The following is a 26,705-nucleotide window of genomic DNA, read 5'->3' on the forward strand; positions in this document are numbered from 1 at the left end:
GATTGAAACTGATGAATCATAGAGATTCAAATCGGTTTAATTGCACCAATTAAAATAGCTACCAAAGCCACATATATGTATGTTAGGATATTGAAGAGAACGATGTAAGGTTTTTTGCTCTTATCAATTTAAGTCCTACAGTAGTGCAAGTGTATGTTTGATATTATTTAAACCACACTGGTAAAATTGGTCCTATCAATTAAAATTTATTTTAAATGGTAAGCTTGTATCACAATTTAACAACAACCAATTGTGCACTATTCTACATACTGATGAGAAAATATCCAACATACCAAAATTAACTATTAAGGTATGGACCCGGGTCAAAGTCACTGCACATCGTCTCAAAGAGGACAACATTTGTACCAAGTTATAAGATAATCCACCAATGCATAAGCAAGTTATAGCACGGACAAAAGAATGTGTACTGTGAACTTTAAATGTCTCGTGCGACCTTGACCTTTGAGGTATGGACCCGGGTCAAGGTCACTGCACATTGTCTCAATGAGGACAACATTTGTACCAAGTCCACTGTGATAACATTGGAGGGATTGTGTGAAAGTATTTTACGTTACTAAATAGAGTAAAAGTATATTTCAATATAACATTTATATGAAGCCACAAGATATCTGAAATAATGTCCAACCTATGACGGACCAATGACGGACAGATGACTTCAGTTACATAGGACCGATATTGACCCGGTAAGTTGCAGACAAGATATCGGTCAAACTTGTAAAAGGCAAAGCGATATCAAATAAATATGTGGAATATATCGGTCTGATATTTATGCGATATGGGATTGCTAGCTGGGCAGTATCCAAACAAATTAAACCTCCTGAAGCACTGACACCTTTACTATAATAAGATGTGCTAAATTCATCAAAATTATTCTGTATAAATCTATTTGAGCTCCAACTTCACCCATTTTCATGTTTTAGTTTTGTATGTTAGGAGTATCAGATGTTCGTCATATCATTTTATAACTGCATATTGTTTAACTCTGAATGCATATCCAGAAAAACATTGCTATATTATTTCATATATATATTGTGTTTAGGAGCAATATTTTGTGGAGCTACACGCGACAATTGTATTTGTGGCAGTACGTGGTGTATAACACGCATCTCCAATTAATCCCCAGATGTCGATTGTTTAATTAATAAATGATATTTTGTAAAGCTATTGTACTAAAAAACTGAAATAATTTCTTTCAATACCCTGGTTTTCAGTAATGTCAGTCGAAATGCCTTTTCTCGCAGCATTATGTTCCCGAATGTCGTCTAAATATGACTTAATAACTAAACACAAAGACACCAGCAAAAGCAATATTAACTAAAACTTCAACAATAGTATGGTTTGTCATGCTTCGATTGCGACCCGAAAATATGACCTTTTAGTACTTTTATTTTGTAATTAAGAAGCAAAAATGTACAAGTACATGTGTAATAGTAAAATTATATATTATCACATCTTCTTCGCCATAAAATTATCTTTGAGGTATTCACCCTCAAATCAATAAGGGTTATCTTATGGTTAGGGCATATATGAAGATTCAAAATCCTAGATCAAACTTGTTGCATGTTTTGTCCATTCAAGACCTCGTCGTTCAAATGAACGGCCGACAATCTCACAGGCGGGTGGGTGGACATTTTTTTTATAGCCATTAACATGTACTTACAAAATATATACACGTTTTAATCTATTTAAATGAACAACATAATGTGATAAGAGTGGTGTTTTAATTGATCAAATATATGCATAATGATGTACATGTAATTGTGTCTCCCATAACATATTTGAAAATTACATTTAGTTAATTTCAAAGGTCTCAGTTAGAACACAAGAATGCTTTTCTGATTGCAACACTTCTAATTTCAGCGTTGAAGTTGACGGGTATTTTACTCCCATATCTCATTTCAACGACAAAAGCAAGAACTCGGTTCAATGCACTGGTCAATTTACTGCTGTGATCAGCGTTTCCGTCTTCCTTCTTTCCAGACGCCGTTCTTTCCGTTGACTTTGCTACAGCATCATGCAAGCATATAAGAGCTTCAATGACTTCTTCCGATTCTAGGCTATAGGTACCCACAAACTTAGCAAGCAGACCCTTACCAGTGTCTGATAGCATTTTCTCATCAATGACACTCACAACTTCATCAATTATGCCACCATCTAACTCCTTCACACTGTTAGCAACATTGAGCATCCATCTTAAAACAATGACATCAACCAACAGACTAGCTTTACCGGTTGCAATATCCGACGTTTTCTTCCACAACAGAACTATTTTCATCAATGTCTCAACTACTATCTTTTCTTCATCATTTAGAGTGGAGTCTGAGCCGCTAGCAGTATCATCGACATCACCATCCACTTCCATATAGGTTCTATCATTCTTTTCATCAACATCTACAGTGTCTTTCATTTCAGATTTCTTCTGAGAAGATATCAAAACCACATCTGGATTTAAGTGAACTTTTCCCTTCCCTTTCCACGAAACATGTTTGCCAGTTTGCTTTTTCTTCGTACTATTGCCGACTATTTCCAAAGCTCTACGTGCAAGGCTCCCTGATAGATTTGACTTGATCCATTTTTGTTGACATTGGAACAAGATCATCAAAATATCCCCATGGCTAGCTAACTGGGTCACGTGACCTCTGGCATCGTGTGATAGTTTTGCCAACTGCATACAAACACATAATAGTGTTTCCAAGTACTGTTGGTGGATGTTTCTGGAAACATTCCTAAAAGCAGATAATTAATTACTGTAGATAGTTTATATATTCTTGCTGGTTTGATTGAGATAGATCAGGACGCAAATTGAATACCTTGCGAAATATGTACTTAGTGACGTTTTCCGATTACTAAATATGAAACATGGCTATTACTTTTACTTTCAATTATCCGCAAAGCAAAAGAAAAAAATGTCTAAGAAATGTGGTAAATGTGGCCTTGATTGAGATTGTCAGATGGATAATCATTTTAACATATTATCTTGGACTACTTAGTGTAACTAGTGATCGTTTAGCTGAGCGCATGACTGTAATGCATGAGAAACACCCAACGCTGTTCTTCCAAGTCAGAGAAGTTTCATGGTTTTGTGATTCAATGTATCAAAGTTACACATATATACTTTTTGTTAACTAATGGACTGATTGATCTTCGAATAGACAGATTTGTGGATGGAAAGATGAAAAAAAAACAACAGTACTTCACGTAAGCCCCATAAAAATAACATATTTGTATTGTGATTATAATGTTGTCCAAAAAATAGTGCAACAATTTTAACCTGTCAAAAAAGTGTGGCAAAAAGGTGATCTTACGTGAGAGACTGCAGCAATGTGTGTAGGATAGCAGCCATCTGTGAACAAACCGCCAATGACACAGGATTCTCCGACTTTTCTGATGGGCGCTCAAGGGAATCCCAAAGACTATGTACTAGTCCTGTCACTGCACTTACTAGTTGTACTTTCTCAGTGATCCTGAAGTAAACCAGAACGGTTTGTCAAAGATGATGTTTGGTGTGCCACAAAAGCACGACTTAGTCAGGAACATGTGGAAATATTGAATAATGGTGAGTAACTAAAGATTAGTCCACTAGCGTTTAGGTGTTTTTTTTTTTCCATTTAAATGGCCGGCCGATAGAATGTCATATAGCGAATAAGTATTATAGAGGCTCTGTGAAAATGACAAGAAAAGGACCCCATTCGTTTAAATACGAACAAATACAGTTTATCACTCACAGATTGTTTGCTGTGTTTGCCAGCCAAACCAGGAATCCGTGGTTGTTACACAAATCCTTTGCAACAGAACGTTCCGCGCAGGCTCGGGTTAGAAGATTCACAATTTGCAGCTGTAATGAGATAGAGTGGAATAGTTGACAGACAAGTGACAAATGACCAAGATTTTGCCTTGTCGGAGTGACTTTGAAATAAAGCTGCCAAAGCATATGTTTTTTTACCTCACAACGACTGATTCAAAACTCGATGCATTGCAGAAACTTTGCTCACCTGCATACTGTAGTCTGACAGACAGGAATCAAACACACCAAGGAGCATCTTGAAGGCAAAGCGCTTCTCGAAGATGCGATAATCTGCCGTCTCCCGAAGACCGTCAACCATAAGGGATAAAATCCATTGCCTCTCCTCACGATGCTAAATGATAGAGATGGATGTAATAGGAAGCGCTTAGCGATAATATAATCGCAATATTAATTCATCTTATGCATTTTTATAGGTAGTATTTAGTCTTTAACATGTAATTTCTTTGTTTTATTATGAATAGCCTACTCTATCCCCACTGCCACTCCTATTAACGGTGCTATATTATAAATAATTTAAATAAAATGGAAATACATATATATCTATAACATTTCTTGAAGTATGAATGACATTGAGTCCATAGCATGCAATCGTATAAACTGATTGTATACTACACTCAAAAATACAAAATGGAAATGAAAGCATGTCAATACCTGCAGAGCTGAGCTATTAAATAGTTTGAAAAACTCAGGAATATTCTGCGTGTCCAATCTTGGTTTCAAGAGCAGGAAAGAGTTCATTATCATGTACATGTGCTCGTCTGAAATTATCATACAGGTATAATTATGTGCTCGTCAGAAAGTTTCATCATAAAAAAATGTTTGTCTCAAAATATAACCTATGAACATTGTGGGTAAGGGTAAGTTTATCAAATACCCAGAGAAAAAGACATACATTTATTTGTTGGACAGTTTAAAAATTAGATCTAGTTTTCTTAAGATCACTTTAACATACATAATAAATTATTATGTATGTTAAAGTAATAATCTATTTCTTTTTTTTGAAGTGTTATTTAAAATAAAACGAAAGCTAAAGAAGCTTTGTGAACATGCAGATTCTATTTGATACTGATATTATAACACTGTTGAGGCGGTATTACACACAAACTGTTTAAGCGCATGAGACCGTATACACAATTTTAGGAGTCTTGAGTCAAAAAGAAGACAAGTGCATGGTGAACATTTCATTGCCAAAGAGCACATTTAATGCGAATTAGTTTCAACAATATAACTAGTCAGCATGTTATGCATTTTTTCAGAAACTCGTACTACTGGATCCAAAAGAACATTCATTGTTACTTTCTCCTTATGCCTGAGTCTGACGGACTTCCAAGCTCTAAAAGTGGAAGTCTGGCAAGAAAAGAGTAGTCGCGGCCACTCTGACTCATGTCAACCCTGCTAGTGGTTTACAACAGCTAAGAGAAATATCGTGTATTTTTCATGTTTTTGCATTACGCAATGGCAAGGCTTGCCGATTCCAAGGCTTTAACAATACCTCATTTGCTTTCTTCTAAATAAAAATAAAAATTGTTTTGAAGTATCAAAAGCGCATAAACTAACCTGGTTTAAGCATAAGTGTCACAGCTCTTGCCAAAAACTGTGTAATGATGGAGGCCAGTTTTGTATTTCCTGCGGGAAGACTGTTTTGGACGATTTCTATAACGTACATCAATTGCTCTTTTTCAGGTGTCTTAGCAACCGTAAGATGCCCCTGGAATTTGTCTAGCACATGTAGCGCAGCACTGCGCATGTCTGTGTCATGACTGGATAATGCAGCTATTACGTAACCAAGGCATTCACTTTCTACAAACTTTCGGCAGTCTATTATATTGGCTGAAATTGAAAAGTTTAGATTCCTTTTCTTATCAATAGTAATAAAAGAACACGTATCCAAGGAAATAACTTAACTTTGTTGGAGTAGACTTGAAATTAAGCACAATAAGTTAATTCCGAGAACAATAAGTTCATTTCGATTGACATCACCTATTATACTACTAAAAAAATTCTTTTAAATGTATGTATTTCGATGAAATATATATATTATAAACTTCTATCAAAAATAGTTCCTAATTCTCAAAACATTCTTTAGTCCCTTAATAAAACTGATGAGATTAAGTATTTTGAATAAGATGAGAACTGAGCTCTGTCAAAGCTATCTAAAGGGAGACGGGCTAGGGGGCCATCTTGTTACCAAGCATACATCAGAGATAAGGTTGTTAAGTTAAATATGGAATAGGTATAACAATTTAAATTGAACAATTTTCATGCCTATCAAATAAACTTTGCCAACTATTCCGAAATATCAACTCGAAAAAGCGATCAAACGATTTGTGCATTAATAATATGGTATTACGTTCTTTAATGTCATACCTGGTTCTAGGAGATGACTGAACAGTGGAAGCAGGAAACCTGGGTCGTAACAGTCCTCACGTGACTTCAAGTCTGCAGCATCACATACAAGGCTTCCCTGAAATACAAAAGCAAACTAACCTTGATAGAGGTTCTTGGAACATTTGCAAGCGTGTCCTCCGTCATTCTTATATATATCACGAACACTACAAAAATACGATCAATCCTTATATTTACATTGTAATTAATAATTTATCACGATTACAAACTAGTAAATTGTTTTGCACTTGAATATGTATTCTTATAAAAATGTTATCAACTATAAACGTTTGTATGTAAAAAATCGATGTTTGTAACGTGGTATATCATTTGCTAAATGACGCAGCCCTTATCCATTCCGAGCGAAATATTGAAACAAACAATGATTTAATATATTATACTTAATAAATATAATCTTTTATCTCTTTTAAATGGAGCATGGTTGTACATATCAGGGAGTTGACCCATTGTAATATATTTTTAATTAGCTAGTGTACATATAACCTATATTGAATAAGAAGCAGATGAGCAACTGGCTCTATACCTATTGATATGAACTTTCAAGAGAATAACAACTAAAACTCATATAACTGTAAATGTGTCCACACTCATAGTCGATATTCAAAATAAATCGGACAACATCATTGCGATAAATGATGAACATTGTAATATAAATAAAAACAAGAGCTGTCACAGTATGTGACGAATGCCCCCGAATGTGACATTGACCTACAAACAAGGTCAGTACATGAAAAGTTGATCTTGCCTTTAAGTGTCAAATACATATGGCAAGTTTATTAAATTGCCTCTGAACATAAAAAATACCACCCATACTTTACAACCTACACTGTTATTTCCTTATATTCAGAATTCCCTTGTGAATAAACACTTAGTGTATCTTTCATCTTAGAGGTAGGGACATGGGTCTTGCACACGACACATCGTCTTCGTATGTGGAACACATGTAGCAAGTTATTTCAAAATCTGTCCATACAAGAGAAAGTTACAGCCCGGACACGACAACCTATACTCTATGTCCTTGTATGCAGCACTCCATTGTGAATAAACACAAAGTGTGACCTTGACCTTTGAGGTAGGGACACGGGTCTTGCACGCGACACGTCGTCTTGGTATGTGGAACACATGTGGCAAATTATTTTAAAATCTGTCCATACAAGGGAAAGTTACAGCCCGGACACGACAACCTATACTCTATGTCCATATATGCAGCACTCCATTGTGAATAAACACTATGTGTGACCTTGACCTTTGAGGTAGGGACACGGGTCTTGCACGCGATACGTCGTCTTGGTATGTGGAACACATGTGGCAAGTTATTTTAAAATCTATCCATACAAGAGAAAGTTACAGCCCGGACATGACAACCTATACGCTATGTCCTTATATGCAGCACTCCATTGTGAATAAACACTAAGTGTGACCTTGACCTTTGAGGTAGGGACACGAGTCTTGCGCGCCACACGTCGTCTTGGTATGTGGAACACATGTGGCAAGTTATTTTAAAATCTGTCCATACAAGGGAAAGTTACAGCCCGGACACGACAACCTATACTCTATGTCCATATATGCAGCACTCCATTGTAAATAAACACTAAGTGTGACCTTGACCTTTGAGGTAGGGACACGGGTCTTGCACGCCACACGTCGTCTTGGTATGTGGAACACATGTGGCAAGTTATTTTAAAATATGTCAATACAAGGGAAAGTTACAGCCCGGACACGACAACCTATACTCTATGTCCTTATATGCAGCACTCCATTGTGAATAAACACTAAGTGTGACCTTGACCTTTGAGGTAGGGACACGGGTCTTGCACGCCACACGTCGTCTTGGTATGTGGAACACATGTGGCAAGTTATTTTAAAATATGTCAATAGGAAAGATACAGCCCGGACACGACAACCTATACTCTATATCCTTATATGCAGCACTCCATTGTGAATAAACACTAAGTGTGACCTTGACCTTTGAGGTAGGGACACGGGTCTTGCACGCCACACGTCGTCTTGGTATGTGGAACACATGTGGCAAGTTATTTTAAAATCTGTCCATACAAGAGAAAATTACAGCCCGGACATGACAACCTATACTCTGTGTCCTTATATGCAGCACTCCATTGTGAATAAACACTAAGTGTGACCTTGACCTTTGAGGTAGGGACACGAGTCTTGCGCGCCACACGTCGTCTTGGTATGTGGAACACATGTGGCAAGTTAGGCCAGAGTTTTTTTATCTTTAGATTTACGGGAGATTTTTCAAAAAGTTGGGTAAGGAGGAGGAAATAAAAATAAAAATAAAATGCATAAAATGTCCCAAAGGAGAAATAAATTAAAATAAAACGGATTTTTCTCCGATTTTTTTTATTTTTTAAATCTTCTTATATCATGAAGACAAAACACACCTTACTTGTGTCAGCTATTTCATAGGCTGAAAAAAATGTGATAGATCACCACAAAGTTTCAAAAGCATAATTAAAAGATCCGTTTAATGACTGAAAATATTGACCTCAACACTGTGAGTTCAAGCGCTCATTGAAATTAATTGTATATATTTGTTCGAATGTATCTATGCATATGAGGTGCATATATTATCAACCCATGGATTTTATGAAACATGTCAGTGTAATAAAGAAGTTTAAATGGCCAATTCTAATCTTTTGCCCACAATATAAGCATGTCCTTTCCATTGTGAAGTAATCAAACATTGAACACAGTTTCAGACAAGGTATAATAAGGAGGTCATATGTGTTTTTCTGTCTTTAACGAAATAGCACCGTGACAATTTACCGTGATGTGGTTTTTATATAGAAAATATAACCAAAAAAAGTAGAAGCCCTGATGGAAATTCCTCTTCACTTCAAAGTTTGACAGGGCTTACAATGTTTCAAAAAACCAGGTCTAAGAACTGATTTTAGAATCAGTCCTGAAAAATATCCTTCTAATTCCAGCTATGCCCATTGGCAATAAGCAACGGATAAGTTTGACTTCTTGCACTGACTGCCAGATATCTTATGTTCAGATTTTTTCTGTTTTATCGGAAACACACACTATGTTATTATTACATCATTTTCAGTATTCTATAACGATTTTAATTCTAAATCATTATTAAACTAATTAACAACTACGAATATCACGATACCTTGTGTTCTTCTCTTCAAATATGTGATCGTGAAGCAGTGTGTTCAATGCTCCCCAGAGTCAAATTCAGACAAAAATATCCATTTTGACTATGATGAACACGATATCATTTTGCAGTTTGTGTTTGTCAGAAGCTATACATTTTTGCGCTGTAATCCAATTCATCCTTGTTAATATACGACGTGCGCCAACGACTTTTAATAGACAAAACAACCCACGAATTTCTGTCTCCTTATTTTGACCGGAAGTTTCGCAATCATTCCACGAAACGCGAACAACATACTGAATCTCCAAAAAATCACAATAAACACGCTCTAAGTTCACCACGGTTTGATTTAAATAATGAAACATAAACATCGGAACGTTTTTGTAGTAAAACATTTCTATATGGCTGCAGAAATTGTGAGAAATATGGGGTATGACAAAAAGTACTTTCACTTTTGACAGGCCGTTGTTATGGTAACGGGTACCTGTTCTGTTTCCCCGCGTATTTCCGACTGGTTTAAGTGGTTTGTGCAGTAAAAAGACCGATAATGAATGACAATTGGTACACCAGTTGGTTCTGAGATATGGGTTATAGAACACTAATTTTATTTTTTTCTTAACCTTGGAGCAACGTTCGTCGGAAAAAATAAAAATAAAACTACGAAAATGATTTTTATTTTTATTTGGGTTTTGCAATATTTAGGTACGGCGCTCCCGTAAATCTAAAGATATAAAAACTCTGGCCTTATTTTAAAATCTGTCCATACAAGGGAAAGTTACAGCCCGGACACGACAACCTATACTCTATGTCCATATATGCAGCACTCCATTGTGAATAAACACTATGTGTGACCTTGACCTTTGAGGCAGGGACACGGGTCTTGCACGCGACACGTCGTCTTGGTATTTGGAACACATGTGGCAAGTTATTTTAAAATCTGTCAATACAAGGGAAAGTTACAGCCCGGACACAACAACCTATACTCTATATCCTTATATGCAGCACTCCATTGTGAATAAACACTAATTGTGACTTTGACCTTTGAGGTAGGGACACGGGTCTTGCACGCCACACGTCGTCTTGGTATGTGGAACATATGTGGCAAGTTATTTTAAAATCTGTCCATACAAGAGAAAGTTACAGCCTGGACATGACAACCTATACTCTATGTCCTTATATGCAGCACTCCATTGTGAATACACACTAAGTGTGACCTTGACCTTTGAGGTAAGAACACGAGTCTTACACGCCACACGTCGTCTTGGTATGTGGAACACATTTGGCAAGTTATTTTAAAATCTGTCCATACAAGGGAAAGTTACAGAGCCGGACGGACGGACGATTTTAATATGCCCACCTTCGGGGGCATAAAAACTACCGAAGTAAATAGAGCTATGTAGTAAGAAAGGAATGTTTTGCCAGAGACGTACCTGGAGTTTTCTCCTCAGAGGGAAACAAAGTGTGGATGAGTGAAGTTTATTTTTGTCTACAAGGGAAAGAACTTCTGCCAACCCCGGCTGTTTCAGGGATGGTCCAAGGGAGCGTCTCAAACTGTACAATTCAATACCCTTTTCACCCCATATAAACGGCCTGAAATTATGAAATGTTATATTTTTTATATTAACAACTATAAGGAAATATTTTATACCCCACGATATTTTTAATACTAGTACATAACCAATTTTTTAAAAGCCAGGCATTCTTTTATTTGATATCATTCCTATTAAGAACAATTTCAATTGTAATGTATTATAATCGATACAATACAAATGTTACTTAATACAAATACATGCCAAAGCATTATTTCAATTCTATAGTTTACAGACCTACGTGTGGAACAGTAATAGGTTAACAACTAATGATGCTATTGACTAAAGGTCAAAGATATATGCGCAGCAATTTTTTTAAGGAAGGCTATCTTTTTAACAAATTACAAGTCTTCATATAAACATACTTAAAATTTGAGAAAGGAATTTCATTCTTCTCGTAAAACTGCATCAGCTTCAAGATATTCTGGTCTGAAATGCAAAAAACATTTACATAGTAATCAGTTGCTCTAGGTCAAAGAGTGGCATAAAGATGCATGTAACTGGTTAAGCAATTACATTTGCATGCCAGGGGCACGTTTCAACAAAGATATTACAATAGTCATGAAGCGAAATGATCTTAGTTTTATGTTTGTGTTATTTGCCTATGTGTTTTTGAACATTTGCCTTAGTGGAAAACAAAAGTATCACAACATATAAAGAGCTTTTTATTTATTGCATACTTTGATAAGATTTACCTTTTTCTTTATTCAGGATTGTTGGGATAAGAGTGAGGGTTGTGCACGTAAACTGGTTTAAACCCCCAGTAAATATACATTTTACTGACCGTTCCAAGACGGTACCTAACAATCCTTGATAAACATAACTAGTTTTTTTATATAGTATATATATACACTGTGCTGTTTGTGGAGTTTTGTGCTATCGTTCCATGTTTCTTGTTTGTGTTTTTTTTGTTTATGTTTTCTGTCTTTGGCGTTTACCCTGTGCCATTAAAAGGGGTTTATGTTTGACTGAGCTTGTTTCTGTAGTTTTTCACATAAGAATGTTTTTAACAATTGCTATGAACATAACTAATTTACCATTTATGACTGATTTAACGAATAGTAAGCATAAACAAAGCTATTGAAAAGGTATGGAACAACGGGCGGTCCTCTGATTTTGAGTCTGACACGTAAACCACTTAAGATTCCGCCACCAAGAGATTCGATCGTATTACCAAGTCTGTTAGACGAATTTACAAAATTCATACCTGTCAATGACAGCGAAGCCCCGTAAGCCCCTAGTAGAACACCGACATGATCTGTTTGGCATGACGACGGGTTCAAATCTATCAGGGTCGTCAACAAATCTACCAGACACCCTGAAAAAATAAGAGGCTTATTAGTTATATTAAACACTCGTTCAAGACCAATAGGCTGAGCTATCATTTTTTTGTTCAAGTGCAGCTTCAACAAAATGCTTATTTCAATGATAAACCATCATAACAATTATAAACTAGAGCTTATTTATTTATTTATTATTTATATGTTGTTTTTTTTCGAACAAGAGCTGTGTTAACACAGCGCACTCGACTATTCCCAGCTTTGTCTTTAAAATGAATACAATTATGATGTAATATCTGCCTGTCGAATGAAAAAAAAAGACAAATTTAAAAGTAAACAAGAAACGCCGCAAATGCGAAGCAACAAGGTTTTCAATGATTGACAGCTTTTAAATATGTTACATATTTAACAGTCAAATACATATGACCAACTACAAATCAACACAACTATCTGCGTTTTATCTTGTTATACAATAGATATAAGAACATTACATAACACTTTTTAATCAAATGTGAGTGGGTGTACCATCCCTTATTTGCTGTTTGAATAGTTCATCTGGAGACGTAAATAACTCGAGTTTGATAAAAGGTTTGAGAATTTTACTTTATTTTACCAATATTTTTATTGTTTTTGTAAAGTACTTAAGCCTCATAGCATTATGAAACTTCATATTTTTACATATATATTCATATGTTTAATTGTACAGTCTGATGTTGAGTGAAATAAATCTAATCTAAAAATCGAAACTGTAAGTAAGTAACAATAACCATCATACAGGGGACAATGTCGTTTGGTATGTTGTACTCATCGACGCAATATCATGTTAATTTCACTTTTACTTTCACTGATGTAGAAATATAAATTTGATATTTTCACTGCTCTTTTAAGAGTTTTGTTCCCGTGTTACAAAATAGAAGGAATAAAGCGTTCACTATATACGCTTAAAGATGCACTCTTACTCCCAAAAAAGATTTAGCACAATTAATAATATTGTTTTAGTATTCCAAAAAGGATGAATAAATGTCGAAAACAATGGTTCTTATGAAGGATACCGAGTTGAATTTAAAAGAAATGAACATAAAACACGGTATTCCTACCTTATGAGACTAAAGAAGACCACAGTAAATCTTTAAGTATACACCACCCATTTAATATTTTTGCGCTTTCTACTATTAAATACATGGTTACAATCTTGCTATCAGTAATTAATATTTTCCATAAATGCATTATTTAGTAAGTAGTTAAAGGTCTATCAGTCACAATTTATGTTTGATATACAAGTGTATGCATTAGATTTGGATAAGAGTGTCACTTTAAAAGTGTATGAAATGACGTCACCAAAAGGATGTCATGCCGTTGAGTTTATCTCAAGATATTCCAACTTACGCCAGTTTACTTTCCTTTTTACATTATTTAAGCATAACAGTAACGAACATTAATTGAATTTCAGCGAAAATCAAAGTTGCGACACTCGTGAAAATATTGCTTTCCATGATCACTCTGTGAAATAAATTTTGATCTCACAAAGAAATTCAACAAATATACTCTCTAAATGAATTATTTCTACGAAAAAAATACACTCTTCTATATAATTTGACAACAGTAGGCACAGTAAATATGTCCACTCGTTTGGTATCTTAGGCAGCCAATGGATGCAGTCCCTGGAAAAACACACGAGGCAGATGGCTCCGCCCTGGATGCGACATGCTGCCAACCCTGCTACCAGGCGGACAGGGAAACCCTCCCAGCCGAGGCCTACTGTAGTGCCTGTAAGGAGTTCATGTGCTCTACCTGCACAAATGTACACCGGAAACAAATGGTATCCAAGTCCCATATACTTCTTGACAGGACCAGCATGCCTACTACCATGATAGGCTTTTCGACCAAAGAGAGCCCAGAACCCTGTGACAAGCACCCTGGAGAGCTCATCAAATATTTCTGCCCGACCCACCAGACTCTTAACTGCGGACACTGTTTAGTTCTTGGTAAAATATCCTGCAAACAGGAGATTATTTCTGAAATTTCTCAAACCTTTAAAGATGGTAAGGGGTTGAAAGACATAAAACAGGGTCTTGCCAAGTTACTAGACGACATCGATGCCTGTGCTTCTGATGTTAAAGAATTCATCATGTTTGTAGAAAATCTAAGTATAAGTGTGATTTCTAAGCTACAGAAATATCGAGAGCAGGTCAACAAATATTTTGATGAACGCGAACAAGCTCTCCATAAAACCATTGACGAGATTAAAATGAAGGACAAAACACTCCTGGACTCCCTGAAACCAAGATGTGCCAACCTTGAGACCAAGGTTCAAGAAATCAAATCAAAACTAGAAGCACAAGAACACAACACCAGCAAGTTATTTATAGAGGCACAGAGAGTCAAAAAGTCGCTGAAGGAATTGCAGTCAACTATGACCGAGATTAACAATGCGAAGACCATTCACCAATATTCGTTGAGGAAGGACCATGTTACTGAGCGGTTGTTGGCCTCGAAGACTGGCCTGGGTACTATCGAAGAGACAGTATGATGCAGAGGTAATGCGATAGCTTTAGGTATTTCTTTTAGTTGCTTTAACATCATTGTCAGCTTTGGAGTGTTCATTTGTTTATATATTTAGGAATGAAAAAGAAACAGGTTAAAGCTTATTATTACACTGCTTGCTGATAACAAAACATATTGACAGTAGTTATGTTCGAAAGTATGTTGACTTTAACCAAATCAACTCTTATACACATTTAAATACTAACAACTTTCATTGCAATGATCCCAAATTATGCCATAATTGTAAGGTGTCTGTTTGTTATATAAAAGAGAACCATAACGACCATATATCGCTCACCAAGTTACCCTGAATTTACGCTGAATTCGGCTTCTGTGGAAATAATTTAATAAAAGAAAACTCCAAACCTTTGAAAAACATTCTAACCTAGTTTCATGAGGATCCATGGGAATATGCAGCATATATATGTAGTTTTCTAACATTTAACTTTGTGACCTTTTTTATCGGGATAATCCATTTTCAAAATTATTCAAGATAACCTCATCACAATGAAACTGCACAGGTTTGATAAGATTTGACCTATTGTGACAAGTATTTGATATCAAGACAATCATTCTGACCAAGTCACCTATTTTTTATATCTGAAATGACCCATATTCAAAATTGATAGAACCTTCACATTAACAACCATTCTCATAATGTTTCAGCAGTAAATAACGTTTTTTTTTCTGAAATTTAACCAATTACTTACTTTTGACCCATGTTCGAACTTGATTGAACTTGATCAATACAATTATTTTGCTTTAGTTTGGCAATGATCAGAAGAAAAAGCAATTTTTATTGCGCAGACTAGTTTTTTTTCTTAGATTTGACGTAGTTAAACCGAAAAGAACCAAATTCACATTTTTCCGACATTTCATCGAAAAATTTCCGGAACCACCGGTCTACATTTGCGAACTCAACAGGATAAACCAATTGTTATTTTCTTTTCATATAATAAAATAAGGTTACCAAAATTTGGCCAAGCACACAAAATCCAATGATTCATTATATAATTCGCTTTAAAATAAATTAATTAATAACATGCACAGTGGAAACAAAAACAATTTAACTATATTGCACATGAACACAAAATTATTATTTCCAAAAATATTTACCTTTATCTGGTTTATGGTACCATGATTATTATAATTCCAGGAAATCAGACATTAGACAATGATAACATGACCGGGCTTGCGTTCATCCAAGCCCATTCAGTCCCTGGCAAGTCTCCACCAGCCACAGATGAATGCAGGGTGACTACCACACTCCCTCTGTCCAATGATGACATGACCGGTCTTAAATTCACTCCAGCCCCAGACATTCCTATCAAGTCTCCATCAGACACTGGTGACTGCTTGCTGACCAGCATGCTCCTCATATCTAGGAACAGACTGCTACTCGCAGACCGTACGAACAAAACAGTGAAGATTGTGGACCTGAATACTAGCAGCCTGGTCTCCGAGGTCAAGGTGGCAGCTAAGCCGTGGGACATGTGCCTCCTCCCTGGAGACAGGGTAGCTTTAACTTTAACTGTTGGTAGCATTCAGTTCCTGGAGACACAGGGACTATTCTACCTGGGGAACAGCATCAAACTGGATGAAAACTGTCGAGGTATTGGTTACCATAACGAGAGCTTAATTGTCTTATACAGTACAGGCAAGGTGAAGAAGGTGAATATGGAAGGGAAAGTGTTGAAGAAAGTGTCAAGCACATGGTTTGGCAACCAATTAAAAAACCCATTGTGTCTGACTGTGGTAAATGAAGGCCCGAGAGCAGTCATTTATGTTTCAGACTATGAGAAACACACAATTACCAGTCTAGATATTGACCTGAACATCCTCCAGACATTCGAGAACTCTGCGCTGAATGCACCTACAGGCATCACTGCGGTTGGAGACCAGCTACTCATCTGTGGTTTATATAGTAACAACATTATGTGCCTGGACCTACCCAGTGGCCAGATGACTCAGCTAATGGGGAAAAAGAAGGGGATACCAAAACACCAGCAATGCTAGCAATGTTATTAAGGTGTACAAAACAAAATAAACGTTAATAACATATTTTCATTACAATAAATATATCCAGTTTGCCTTCTGCACATAAATCATCGTTTATTCAACTCTTTCATTGCAATGTTATGATCAGTCATTATTTACTTATTTTAAACATACTACGCACACTTATCATCTACTTTGCTTCGTTTGTATGCTTGTTTTACGTTATTGTAATGAACAAATATTTGATTAGAGATTGGCTTTAAGTATGATCTATTAAGATTACTTCAATGTATTTAAAGACACCTGGTATTATGATTACAAGAAATAATTGTTTTGTCAGATACCATGGTCTTTCAGAAATTGAATACTTATTTATCGATGATATTCCGTAGGAGAACGGTATTGACCTAAAGTTTGCAAAACATCTAATATATATATCTGTATATCTATACATATCAAATCTGTGTTATGACTGGTAGAAGCTTTGTTATAAAATATCAAGTCTTTTTCTTCTTAAGTAATTCATATAGATTTTGAAGCTTTTTTACCCATATTGATATCCATGTTAGATTTATTTGCATCTGATGACATTGCATCTGATGACATTTTAGACTGTGTAAATTGACGTTTATTGGACTAGGTCATTATCAATGAGTGTGCAATACTCTATAGTAAGATCGAGATTTTCAGTTGATATGAAAGCAAATGTCACTTGAACTAATATTCAAATAAATATCAGAAATCGCACGTAAGATACACTTGTTGATAAAATGGCCCTGATATCTTATCATTTATTTACTTAATTTTAACCTGCATATATGATGAACAGTTATTGTGGATGATACAAAGGGTATCTATCTTTTTTAAACTGAAACATATTGTTTACAAATTAAAAAGGTCATTCATCAGTAATTGATTGGAAACAGATTTTCTAAATCTCATTTATACAAACTGGACGTTTTGACAACTTTTTTTGTCTTGGAACGAGCCAATTTTTGAGAATAATTTATGACAACCAGTTATTTAAGACTGTTGACAAAATATTAGATCGCAGATTTTTATATTTAATATCGGTTTAATCCATAAAACATAAATGTTCAAACAGAAATATGAAAATCTGCGATCTAATCTTTTGTCAGCAATCTTTTATCATAATTTTGAAGATATTTATGAAAACATTTGCTCTTTCCAAGACAAACTAGAACCGCCGCAATGCGACGAAACCAGGTTTTTGTTATGGACAATCAGAAATTATAGCCAATTAATTTGTTGTATGAGCAAGTTCAATCTGCAGCTTCATATAAGCTATATTCACACTTAGATTCATCACTATCCATCAATTCTAACTAAGTTGTTATGCAGTAAAACATTTTTCTATTTTTAGGAACAGTGGCCTTGACCCCACCTCCCAAGCTAGCTCTTCACATAAGCTACCTTCGCTCTAAGTTTCATCAATATTATCAATGCTAACTAAAGTTATTGGGCAGAAACCATTTTTCTATTTTAAGTAACAGTGACCATGACCCCACCCCCTCAAAAAGAAATTCCAAGCTTGCTCTTCACATAAGCTACTAATACCTACACACGGAATTTCGTCAATATCTATCAATCCTAACTAAAGTTATTGGACAGAAACCATTTTTCTATTTTAAGTAATAGTGACCTTGACCTTAGCTCCACCCCCCTCAAAAGCAATCCCAAGCTAGCTCTTTACATAAGCTACCTACACACCAAGTTTCGTCAATATCTATCAATGCTTACTAAAGTTATTGGACAGAAACCATTTTTCTGTTTTTAGTAACAGTGACCTTGACCTTAGCCCCACCACCCTTCAAAAGCAATCCCAAGCTAGCTCTTCCCATAAGCTACCTACACACCAAGTTTCATCAATATCTATCAATGCTAACTAAAGTTATTGAACAGAAACCAATGTTTGACGCCCGCCCGCCCGTCGGCCCGCACAACGACAACCTCATTCTAATAACCTGGTTTTCGTTGAAAACCTGGTTAAAAATTAAAAAGTTGTAAAAATGTAATATCTGTGAGAGTGCAACTTTAAAGAAAGATATATTGGCTTTGCTGTATGCAATATGTGAACCATTGATTTTGGAATATCTTCAACGGTTATTGAATAATGGCCAAAAGTTACAGTTTCTGCACACCAATGACGCCAAGGCTACTCCTATACCTCGACTTTAAAACCCCCATATAGACGAGCTTAAAACTGACCACCTAAAGTTTGATAACCTAATAATGAAAGTTTTAAGTACCTTTGCACTTTTGTCCATGATCTCCAAACATTGTTTGGAGGAATCCAGAATGGCTCGTAACCATGTCAACAACAGTTGCTACGGTGATGGAGAACGACTTGTCAGAGCGATAAATGACGGGAATCAGTCCAGCCAGTAGAGTGAGAGCTTTTACATCTGTAAATAGATACCTGAAAGAAAGTTCATAAAAGGTTAATAAATATAATATTAAAACATTATTTACACGAGCAACACAAAGCAAACACCTCCCTTATAAGTTTTATTTCAGTAAAACAGAGGGGATAACTCAAAAAGCATTACAGCAAAAGGTTATGGGACTTGTTGTAAATGTGCATATGGCAACAAGATTATCACCTTTTCTTTGATATATTGCAAGGTTTTTAAGTAAAACACCAAGGTAAATGTTTTTTACACGACGACGCAATCATCAATGGTAATTACCACAAAAAGGCTATCACAATACCCCATTTTCGTCTAATAAAAACAGACAAGCTAAAATTCTGTAAATATAATCAGAACATCAAAAACAGAGCACAATATGATAACATATTATGTCTGTTGTTTTACAATAACAAACAATTGTGGCAATGATAAAGGCCTTGGTGAATCGATTAAACGAGTAGGTACTTGCTTTAGTAAGGACTTGAGGAAGGAGCTCCAGACATGGTCCACATCTGCGATATCTAAAATAACACTTCCAAGTTCCTCCTGAAAAAAACATAATGTTTTAAACGTCCGCCAAAATGCAAATATTTAACTTAAATCAAGCTTTCATTATAACAAGTGCTTATTGTTTGTGTGCAAAGAGTTTTGTAGAAAAAGAATGTCTAAACTACAGCAAATTATTTTGAGAAAATTAAAAACAATAACAACAACTTACCAACATTATTCTTGAATACCCAAACAACAAATAAGTTATATTAATTTTAGAATTAACAAAAGTGGTAATGTATGCAAAACCAAACCTACCATCTCTGCAGCTGACAAAATGTCCAGAAGCTTGTGGACAACATCTGTAAGTTTCCTGTGTCTCGAAAATTCGGCACTGAGACCACGAACACAAACTGCTATCAACTCAGGGGTAGGTGATCCTATTGTTAAGAGTATGTAAATTTGTAAGTAACGAAGCAGTGCTCCAGCCAGGATTTGAAAAGCACAGTGTGCTAGGTCAGAAAGGGCACTTGAATGAGCCTTAATGGGGCACTTGTCAGGTCAATGTTCAATTCATATTGTGTATGTCTTGTAACTACTTTCAAAACTAATAGTTTATTATAAATACCTTAGCTGTTATATAAACTCATTTGTCAAAATTATGAATATTTTATTTTTATACTTCTTTCTGAAAATTGACTTGACAATATGTCCTATGAATATCAAATATAGTTCATAAACATCAAAGAGGGCTCTGTCCAACAAAAGAGCACAGCAGGGTATAGTAAAAAGGCATAAGGGGGCTGAAAAGTCAGCGGGTTGCACCTCTTGCTATTCATGCCAACCTGGAGCATTGACTGATTTATGTAATAGGTCCATGGAGCAAATACCAAGGCTTATATTTTTGTCAAACAAGAGGCAATACCCTTATTAACCCTTGACATATTGCTCTTGCTTTTTGTCTCTTCCAAATTGTGTAAGCTTTCCTGTTGCGACTTCTCAAAAATTAGGGCTAATCTTAACTAATTTTGAGGCTAAAATAGGATTAATATGCATTGACTCTAATAAGTAAGGGGTGTTCCAGGAACCATTTAACTCTGTAGAGTTGAGAAATATATCATATTACAAGTATTTGAGGTCAAAGTATGTCTATTTGCGCTCAAAAGTCTCCAGCTGGCATTGGCGGTGTACTTAAAAATCACAGTTATGAAAATTAAGGCAACTGGAAATCGTACATGTATACTAAGTGTCATAGGAACATCTTGAAGGAAGTAATTGAGATGGACAAAAGTTTCGCACTACAACGACTTACCAAGGCTATCACAAATAAATGTATCCAGATTTGTTTTCCTTTAAAAACACACGACCTTATCCACAAAAGTCAACAGGTAACATACTTGTAAATACAAGGTACAAGACATAATATACATTCCTGTCTCATTTTAAAAATATATATTATATTTCTTTGATGAAATCTTTTAAGAAACATATGTCAAAGACAATAAAGCAACTAATTGTCATAATCCGTACATGTATTGGCAGCGAAACAGGATTGTACATTATAACTCCAGTATTTAATACCTTTCAGTTCACTGTCTCCTAGCAACAGTTTCACAAGATCGACATAGCGTGGGAGGATTTCAGATTCCCCTTCGAACAATGCTTGAATCTTTTTCTTCAAACTTGTAAGCATTTTTGAACCTGCCAAAGATAAAATAATTGTAATAAATAGCAAATAATATTGTTCTGCATAAATGCTAATCAAACAGCATTATGTATTACAGGATATAGAAGTTCAGAATCATTACAAACAATTGCCTTCTCTTTTCAGTAGAAAAAAGGACATAACTCGACTATTATTTAGGCCTGTGCGACATTCATTTTACATGTGTGTTTCGTCTCGAGAAAAATGTATATGTATTCAATTTAAGTTTCATTTAAATATTTTGAACGTTTTTAAGTTATGGCCAAGTTTTAGCTATGACAATACATCGACTTAGTTTCTTTACACAAAACAGATCAGCTAAGAACAACATTATACAGATCTTATGACTATTACATACTTATTTGTCCTGAGCGAAATACTGTCTGAAGAGTATTCAAAAGTAGATCACTCTGTTCCATTGGTTGAGTGGAACATAGCTTCAACCAATCAGATTTTAATGCCTTCATAACATTGGAACATGTCTTGTCATACGCATCTGTGATAGAAAACATATTTTCATATATGTATTTCATTATATATCATTTCATTATATATGTTATATATTATTAAACCTTAATATAGATAAGAAGTATTTATACCATAGATTTGATGTTTGAATTCTCTTAACAATGTGTCCATACTGAGCAAACGTGCATGTCTATATTTATATCACTGAATTTAAATAATTGACCAATTATTCCTATAAAGCATGCATAAACCATTTGAACAAATGTTTACTGTTATTAATTAATTACTCACAGAATTCACATTTTTTCTACAAACCTTTCAGATACGCTTTTCCTTTCAACTGCTGTAGGCAGAGGTCAAGAAGACCTAGATTTTCCCTCACATCCAAATGACCTTGATTAACAAGGTCACACACTTTCATAGTCAATGCCATATTGTTACGCATCAGCATTTTCAAGAGATTGATACCATCTTCAGATGAAACAAGCGACTCAACTTTGTCTTCCATACATAACACAGCCAACGAAGGAAATCTTGCTACAAAACTGCAGAGTGCCAGCAACTTGCTCTGGTCGTCCTCAAGGAAAAGATTTAACAAATTGTTAAAACTCTCTTCTGTAAGCTTAACAATTTTAAGAGAGGATCCCCTAATTCTACCTAGAAGAGTATCAACAAGGCACATCATTGAGCTTGATGAATCGCCACTGCTCATTTTCGATTTTCCTCTTAAAGAAAAGCAAATGACCAGGTTCAAAAACTGAACACATTTCTCCGTTGGCAAAGCCTTCCCAAGAATGTGTGCAATTTTCACAATCAATTCAAGATTTTTTACATCTTCACCAGATGACAGAATCTGCTCACATTTTTCTGAATAAAACCCAAATATTTCTTGCATATCTTTTCCAAACATGTCAGTCATACTGAAAAGCGTTGCAACAAAACTCGAAACGCATTTGGATATCTTCGCTTTCGGTGATTTTGTTTCATTCAAATCTGCAAGGAAGTACTCTTTTATTACATGATGATCAAGCACCATTTTTACACAACGAATGTGTTGCTTTCCTGTGGTTTCTTTTGAAACATTTTCCAGACCGGAAGATGTGGTCGTTACACAATTCACTGAGTCAAGTTGTTCAGTAGTCTTTTTAGTTTCTGCCAGGAGAGCATCCATCACTTTCTCCATTTCGTCCAGAACGACCTTTTCATTTTTCTGTAAAATGAGTTTTACAAACTGTAGCCATGAAGTGCACAACATAAGGCAATACAATGACAGTAAATAAAAGTTAAATATTACAAATTGTATAAAAAACATACAATCTTTGTACAAACCTTGTTTATGCATCCAACCAAAAGAGACAATTTCAACAGGGCTTGTGACACCTCTGTTTTTGCAGTTGTATGTAGAGGAACTACAAGGCCATCAGACATGAGCTTATCCGGAACTTGCCACAGGGTTTGTAAGGTCTTGGCAGATACATCTTTAGACTGGAATATAACACATGATATGTTATAGAAAACTATTTCAAGTATGCATGTTTCTGTGATATCAAGAGAATAAAAAAAACATCTTTTCTTACCACAATATTGGCAACTTTTGAAATAAATAATAATGAGATATTATGTTTCTGATATCAATTTTATAACACCTATTCTGTAAATAAAGACATTCCAAGTCAGAATTTTAATTTAAGGTTAAGTCTGAAAACATATATATATCTATACATTATCAACATTGAAAGCATTGCAAAACAATACACACATACCCCTGGGACAGTTTCAAGAATCCTAAATGTAGGAGCAGTTTTTTACTACAAACTTGAGATATTTCAAACAGTAGAATTGCTCTGGTGAAAATCTGTTCTACATCCGAAATCATTACTAATTCTTAATGAAACATGCCTAAAGGGAAAACTTTTTATATAGGCTTGATCACATGTCTACATAGTAACCAATCTTTTGCACATCACCGATTAATCTACACTTGACAACTAATTCACCTTTTTCATCCACAATTCCACATAGCCCATAAGAGTGACTGGGACTACTTTCTTTCCATGAACCTCCAACATTTCACACAAGGCACGTGGCTCAGCCTGCATGTGAAATGTGTGTAAGACAATCGTAGACAGCAGGCGGTACACATCTGTAAAACCATGAAATATTTCAATGAATTACTGAGGCTAATGCCCTACATTAGGGCTATTCCATTTAAAAGTATAAACCCCGGGGGGGAAGGTACTTTTAAATTATGCCAACCCCCTACAGAAGCAAATTTACATTTTTGGGGTGCAAATTAGCAAAAAAAGAGACCCACCCATTTACTATATACTATAAATAATTGCCTCCCCCCCACCCTGGGGGGTTGTATGTTTTATTGGAATAGCTCTTAACATAACAAGAGCTGTCACAGAGACAGCGCGCTCGACTATTCCGCCGCTTTTCAGTTAAAGGATTGAAAAGTTTTGGCCAAACATGCATGGATCACTGTTAGTTTAGATTTCAATGCAATATATGATGTGCTGAGATATTAACATAAATGTGGTCACATGCAAAATTTTAACCAGAATTTTTAAGTGTAATAATAAAGGGCCATTATTTGCAAAATACAGTTATCTAACTTGGTTATTCAATTAGGTTGGGTGGTTGAACACCATTGTATAAAGTCTCAATGCAATACATCAAGTAGTTGCTGAGATATTATCCTATGTGTGCTAACATGCAAGACCTTAACCAAGGGGTGACGCCGACGCTTGGGTGAGTAATATAGCTCTCCTTATTCTTCGAATAGTCGAGCTAAAAAAATACAATTTATTACACTTTTAGACGTCATCACCTTAAAAAGTTTATTAAATCATCATATTAACTTTGAACACTAAAATGTAATGATCGTATAATAACTTAATTTCTGTTATTTTTATTGTTTCTCTGTTGTCTCATATACATACAAACAATTTGTGTTGTTTGATGTTTGTTAAATATACATGCCATATTTTCTGGAGACCATTCAGGGGGATTTGTTCAAAAGGCTGAAAATTCAGGGGGATTTTGGTTGTATTCAGGGGGATTTTTTTAGCAGGTCTAAGTTGGCGAAATATTAAAGTATTTTTAGACGCAAGTACGAAAAGATGTATTCACATATAGTTTGCTTTGAAAACCTCCTAACTTTTTCATTATACTGAATTATTTTATGTCATGATTTATCATATTCTTATGATACACTGTCATGTCATACTGTAATGCACTTGCAGAACAAAATATGTCATTGCAAAAATATGTTTTCGAGACAATTAAATTAAATTTACCTTCCTCCAAAGCCTTTTAAAAAATTGTGCTTAATTCTATCAGCTTTGATGACTTTCAGACAATAAGAGAATAGAATTTATATTATTAATTTCTTCCTTCCAAAATAGTAATATTTCTTTGCCTTTGATAATTACTACAAAAGTAATTGATCACTTGTTTTAAGAGTTTCCTTTTGGCAATGATGGGATAATTTCAAACAACTTCATGTATACAATTATAACTTTGAGTCAAAGACTGTATTACATTAAAGTTACATGACATTGACATGTACCAACCATTGTCCAGGTTTTCTTCCTTTTGGGCAGTTTCCATGGCAACCAATAGCATAGGACAAAAATTGAATCTGTCAGAAAAAGCAGAAATAAATAAAGCATTTATCTTAAAATCTATGAAGTTTTTTTCTTCCATGTTATGCTATGTAAGTATTCATACTCATATGAAATCATACCAACATAACATTCACAAAAATGCTTTCTGTAACAAAAGGGAGCATGAATCAAACTGAAACCCTTATTCTGAAACTTGGATTTTCGGAAGGTTGCCCTTTATCAAGAGAAATTCACAATGCAACTGAATTCTTTTACAAGCAGAATGTATTCTTAATTGAAAGACATCTTACCTTTTGGTAGGTTCAGGAGAATCTTCGAAATCATCAGACTCCAAGGGGATGCCATCCATTTTCTCTATATCTGTGAAATTCATAAAAGAAAAACAAAATAAATTTGGTTTCTAAAATGAAATATGACATTTTGTGTGCATTGTTAAAAAAACAATGAAACAAAAGAATGACATCATTACATGTACCATTATGTATGAACTTATTTGTTTTTTAACTACTCTTATCTTGAACAAGATCAAACAAATTTGTGTATTATTTTAAGAAACGTAAGTATGATGCCGATGAGAATGACAACGACATCTTACCAATTAATTCTATTCTGTTAATTCTATACCATTGCAGGGAACACAATAAATTACCTTCGATATCAACTGACTGCCCATTGGCTGATTCTGTTTCCATGGCAACACTACTCTGAATGTCACACACTGTATCCATATAAGGGTATGGGTTGTGGATATAGGTCATCATCACCCTGGATACAAACTCTAGTACCCCTTGACCACACTTGGATACCGACTCTTGTACCCCCTGACCAAACTGTCTGATGGTGCGTAACCATAGCAATAATTCATCGTGATGACCATCAAATTGACCCGTGGTTTCTAATAACTGTGAAAAAAACAGTAATTGGGTTAAATTGAAAATATAATTGGGCTTAAAATAATCTAGAGATATTCAAATACAATAATTTACTGCAAAGAATTTTAAAAATATATAAATGTGACAAAAAAGATAGAAAGGTGAATATGTCATATTTATAAATAATTTCTTGAAACCTATTCACAGAATGTCTAAATATTTATATTTGATTTACGATATATATATATATATATATATATATATATATATATATATATATATATATATATATATATATAAGTATTTCTTGTCTCTTAATACATGCGTTGAGAAAACTATA

General features: G+C 35.0%; 1 protein-coding gene across 1 annotated transcript in view; it reads right to left on the minus strand.

Annotated features, from left to right (window-relative positions):
- Positions 1 to 1,389: 1,389 nt before the first annotated feature.
- The window catches only part of LOC128238966 (nucleolar pre-ribosomal-associated protein 1-like), a 46,678-nt gene continuing 21,362 nt past the window's right edge, over positions 1,390 to 26,705 (minus strand). Inside the window, exons 15-35 of the mRNA XM_052955337.1 lie at positions 26,143 to 26,395; positions 25,784 to 25,853; positions 25,440 to 25,507; positions 23,859 to 24,004; positions 23,191 to 23,346; positions 22,177 to 23,071; positions 21,752 to 21,889; positions 21,270 to 21,389; positions 20,007 to 20,128; positions 19,669 to 19,745; positions 19,038 to 19,207; positions 12,153 to 12,263; positions 11,311 to 11,374; positions 10,787 to 10,946; positions 6,194 to 6,290; positions 5,384 to 5,656; positions 4,478 to 4,584; positions 4,014 to 4,157; positions 3,747 to 3,856; positions 3,327 to 3,485; positions 1,390 to 2,747 (exon numbers count right to left, since the gene is read on the minus strand). Of these exons, the coding sequence (XP_052811297.1) occupies positions 1,832 to 2,747; positions 3,327 to 3,485; positions 3,747 to 3,856; positions 4,014 to 4,157; positions 4,478 to 4,584; positions 5,384 to 5,656; positions 6,194 to 6,290; positions 10,787 to 10,946; positions 11,311 to 11,374; positions 12,153 to 12,263; positions 19,038 to 19,207; positions 19,669 to 19,745; positions 20,007 to 20,128; positions 21,270 to 21,389; positions 21,752 to 21,889; positions 22,177 to 23,071; positions 23,191 to 23,346; positions 23,859 to 24,004; positions 25,440 to 25,507; positions 25,784 to 25,853; positions 26,143 to 26,395 (4,356 nt within the window). The 3' untranslated portion in view covers positions 1,390 to 1,831. The remainder of the gene's footprint in view (positions 2,748 to 3,326; positions 3,486 to 3,746; positions 3,857 to 4,013; positions 4,158 to 4,477; positions 4,585 to 5,383; positions 5,657 to 6,193; positions 6,291 to 10,786; positions 10,947 to 11,310; positions 11,375 to 12,152; positions 12,264 to 19,037; positions 19,208 to 19,668; positions 19,746 to 20,006; positions 20,129 to 21,269; positions 21,390 to 21,751; positions 21,890 to 22,176; positions 23,072 to 23,190; positions 23,347 to 23,858; positions 24,005 to 25,439; positions 25,508 to 25,783; positions 25,854 to 26,142; positions 26,396 to 26,705) is intronic.

This window comes from Mya arenaria, chromosome 6 (genome assembly GCF_026914265.1).
Source record: "Mya arenaria isolate MELC-2E11 chromosome 6, ASM2691426v1".
Classification (NCBI taxonomy): Eukaryota; Metazoa; Mollusca; class Bivalvia; order Myida; family Myidae; genus Mya; species Mya arenaria.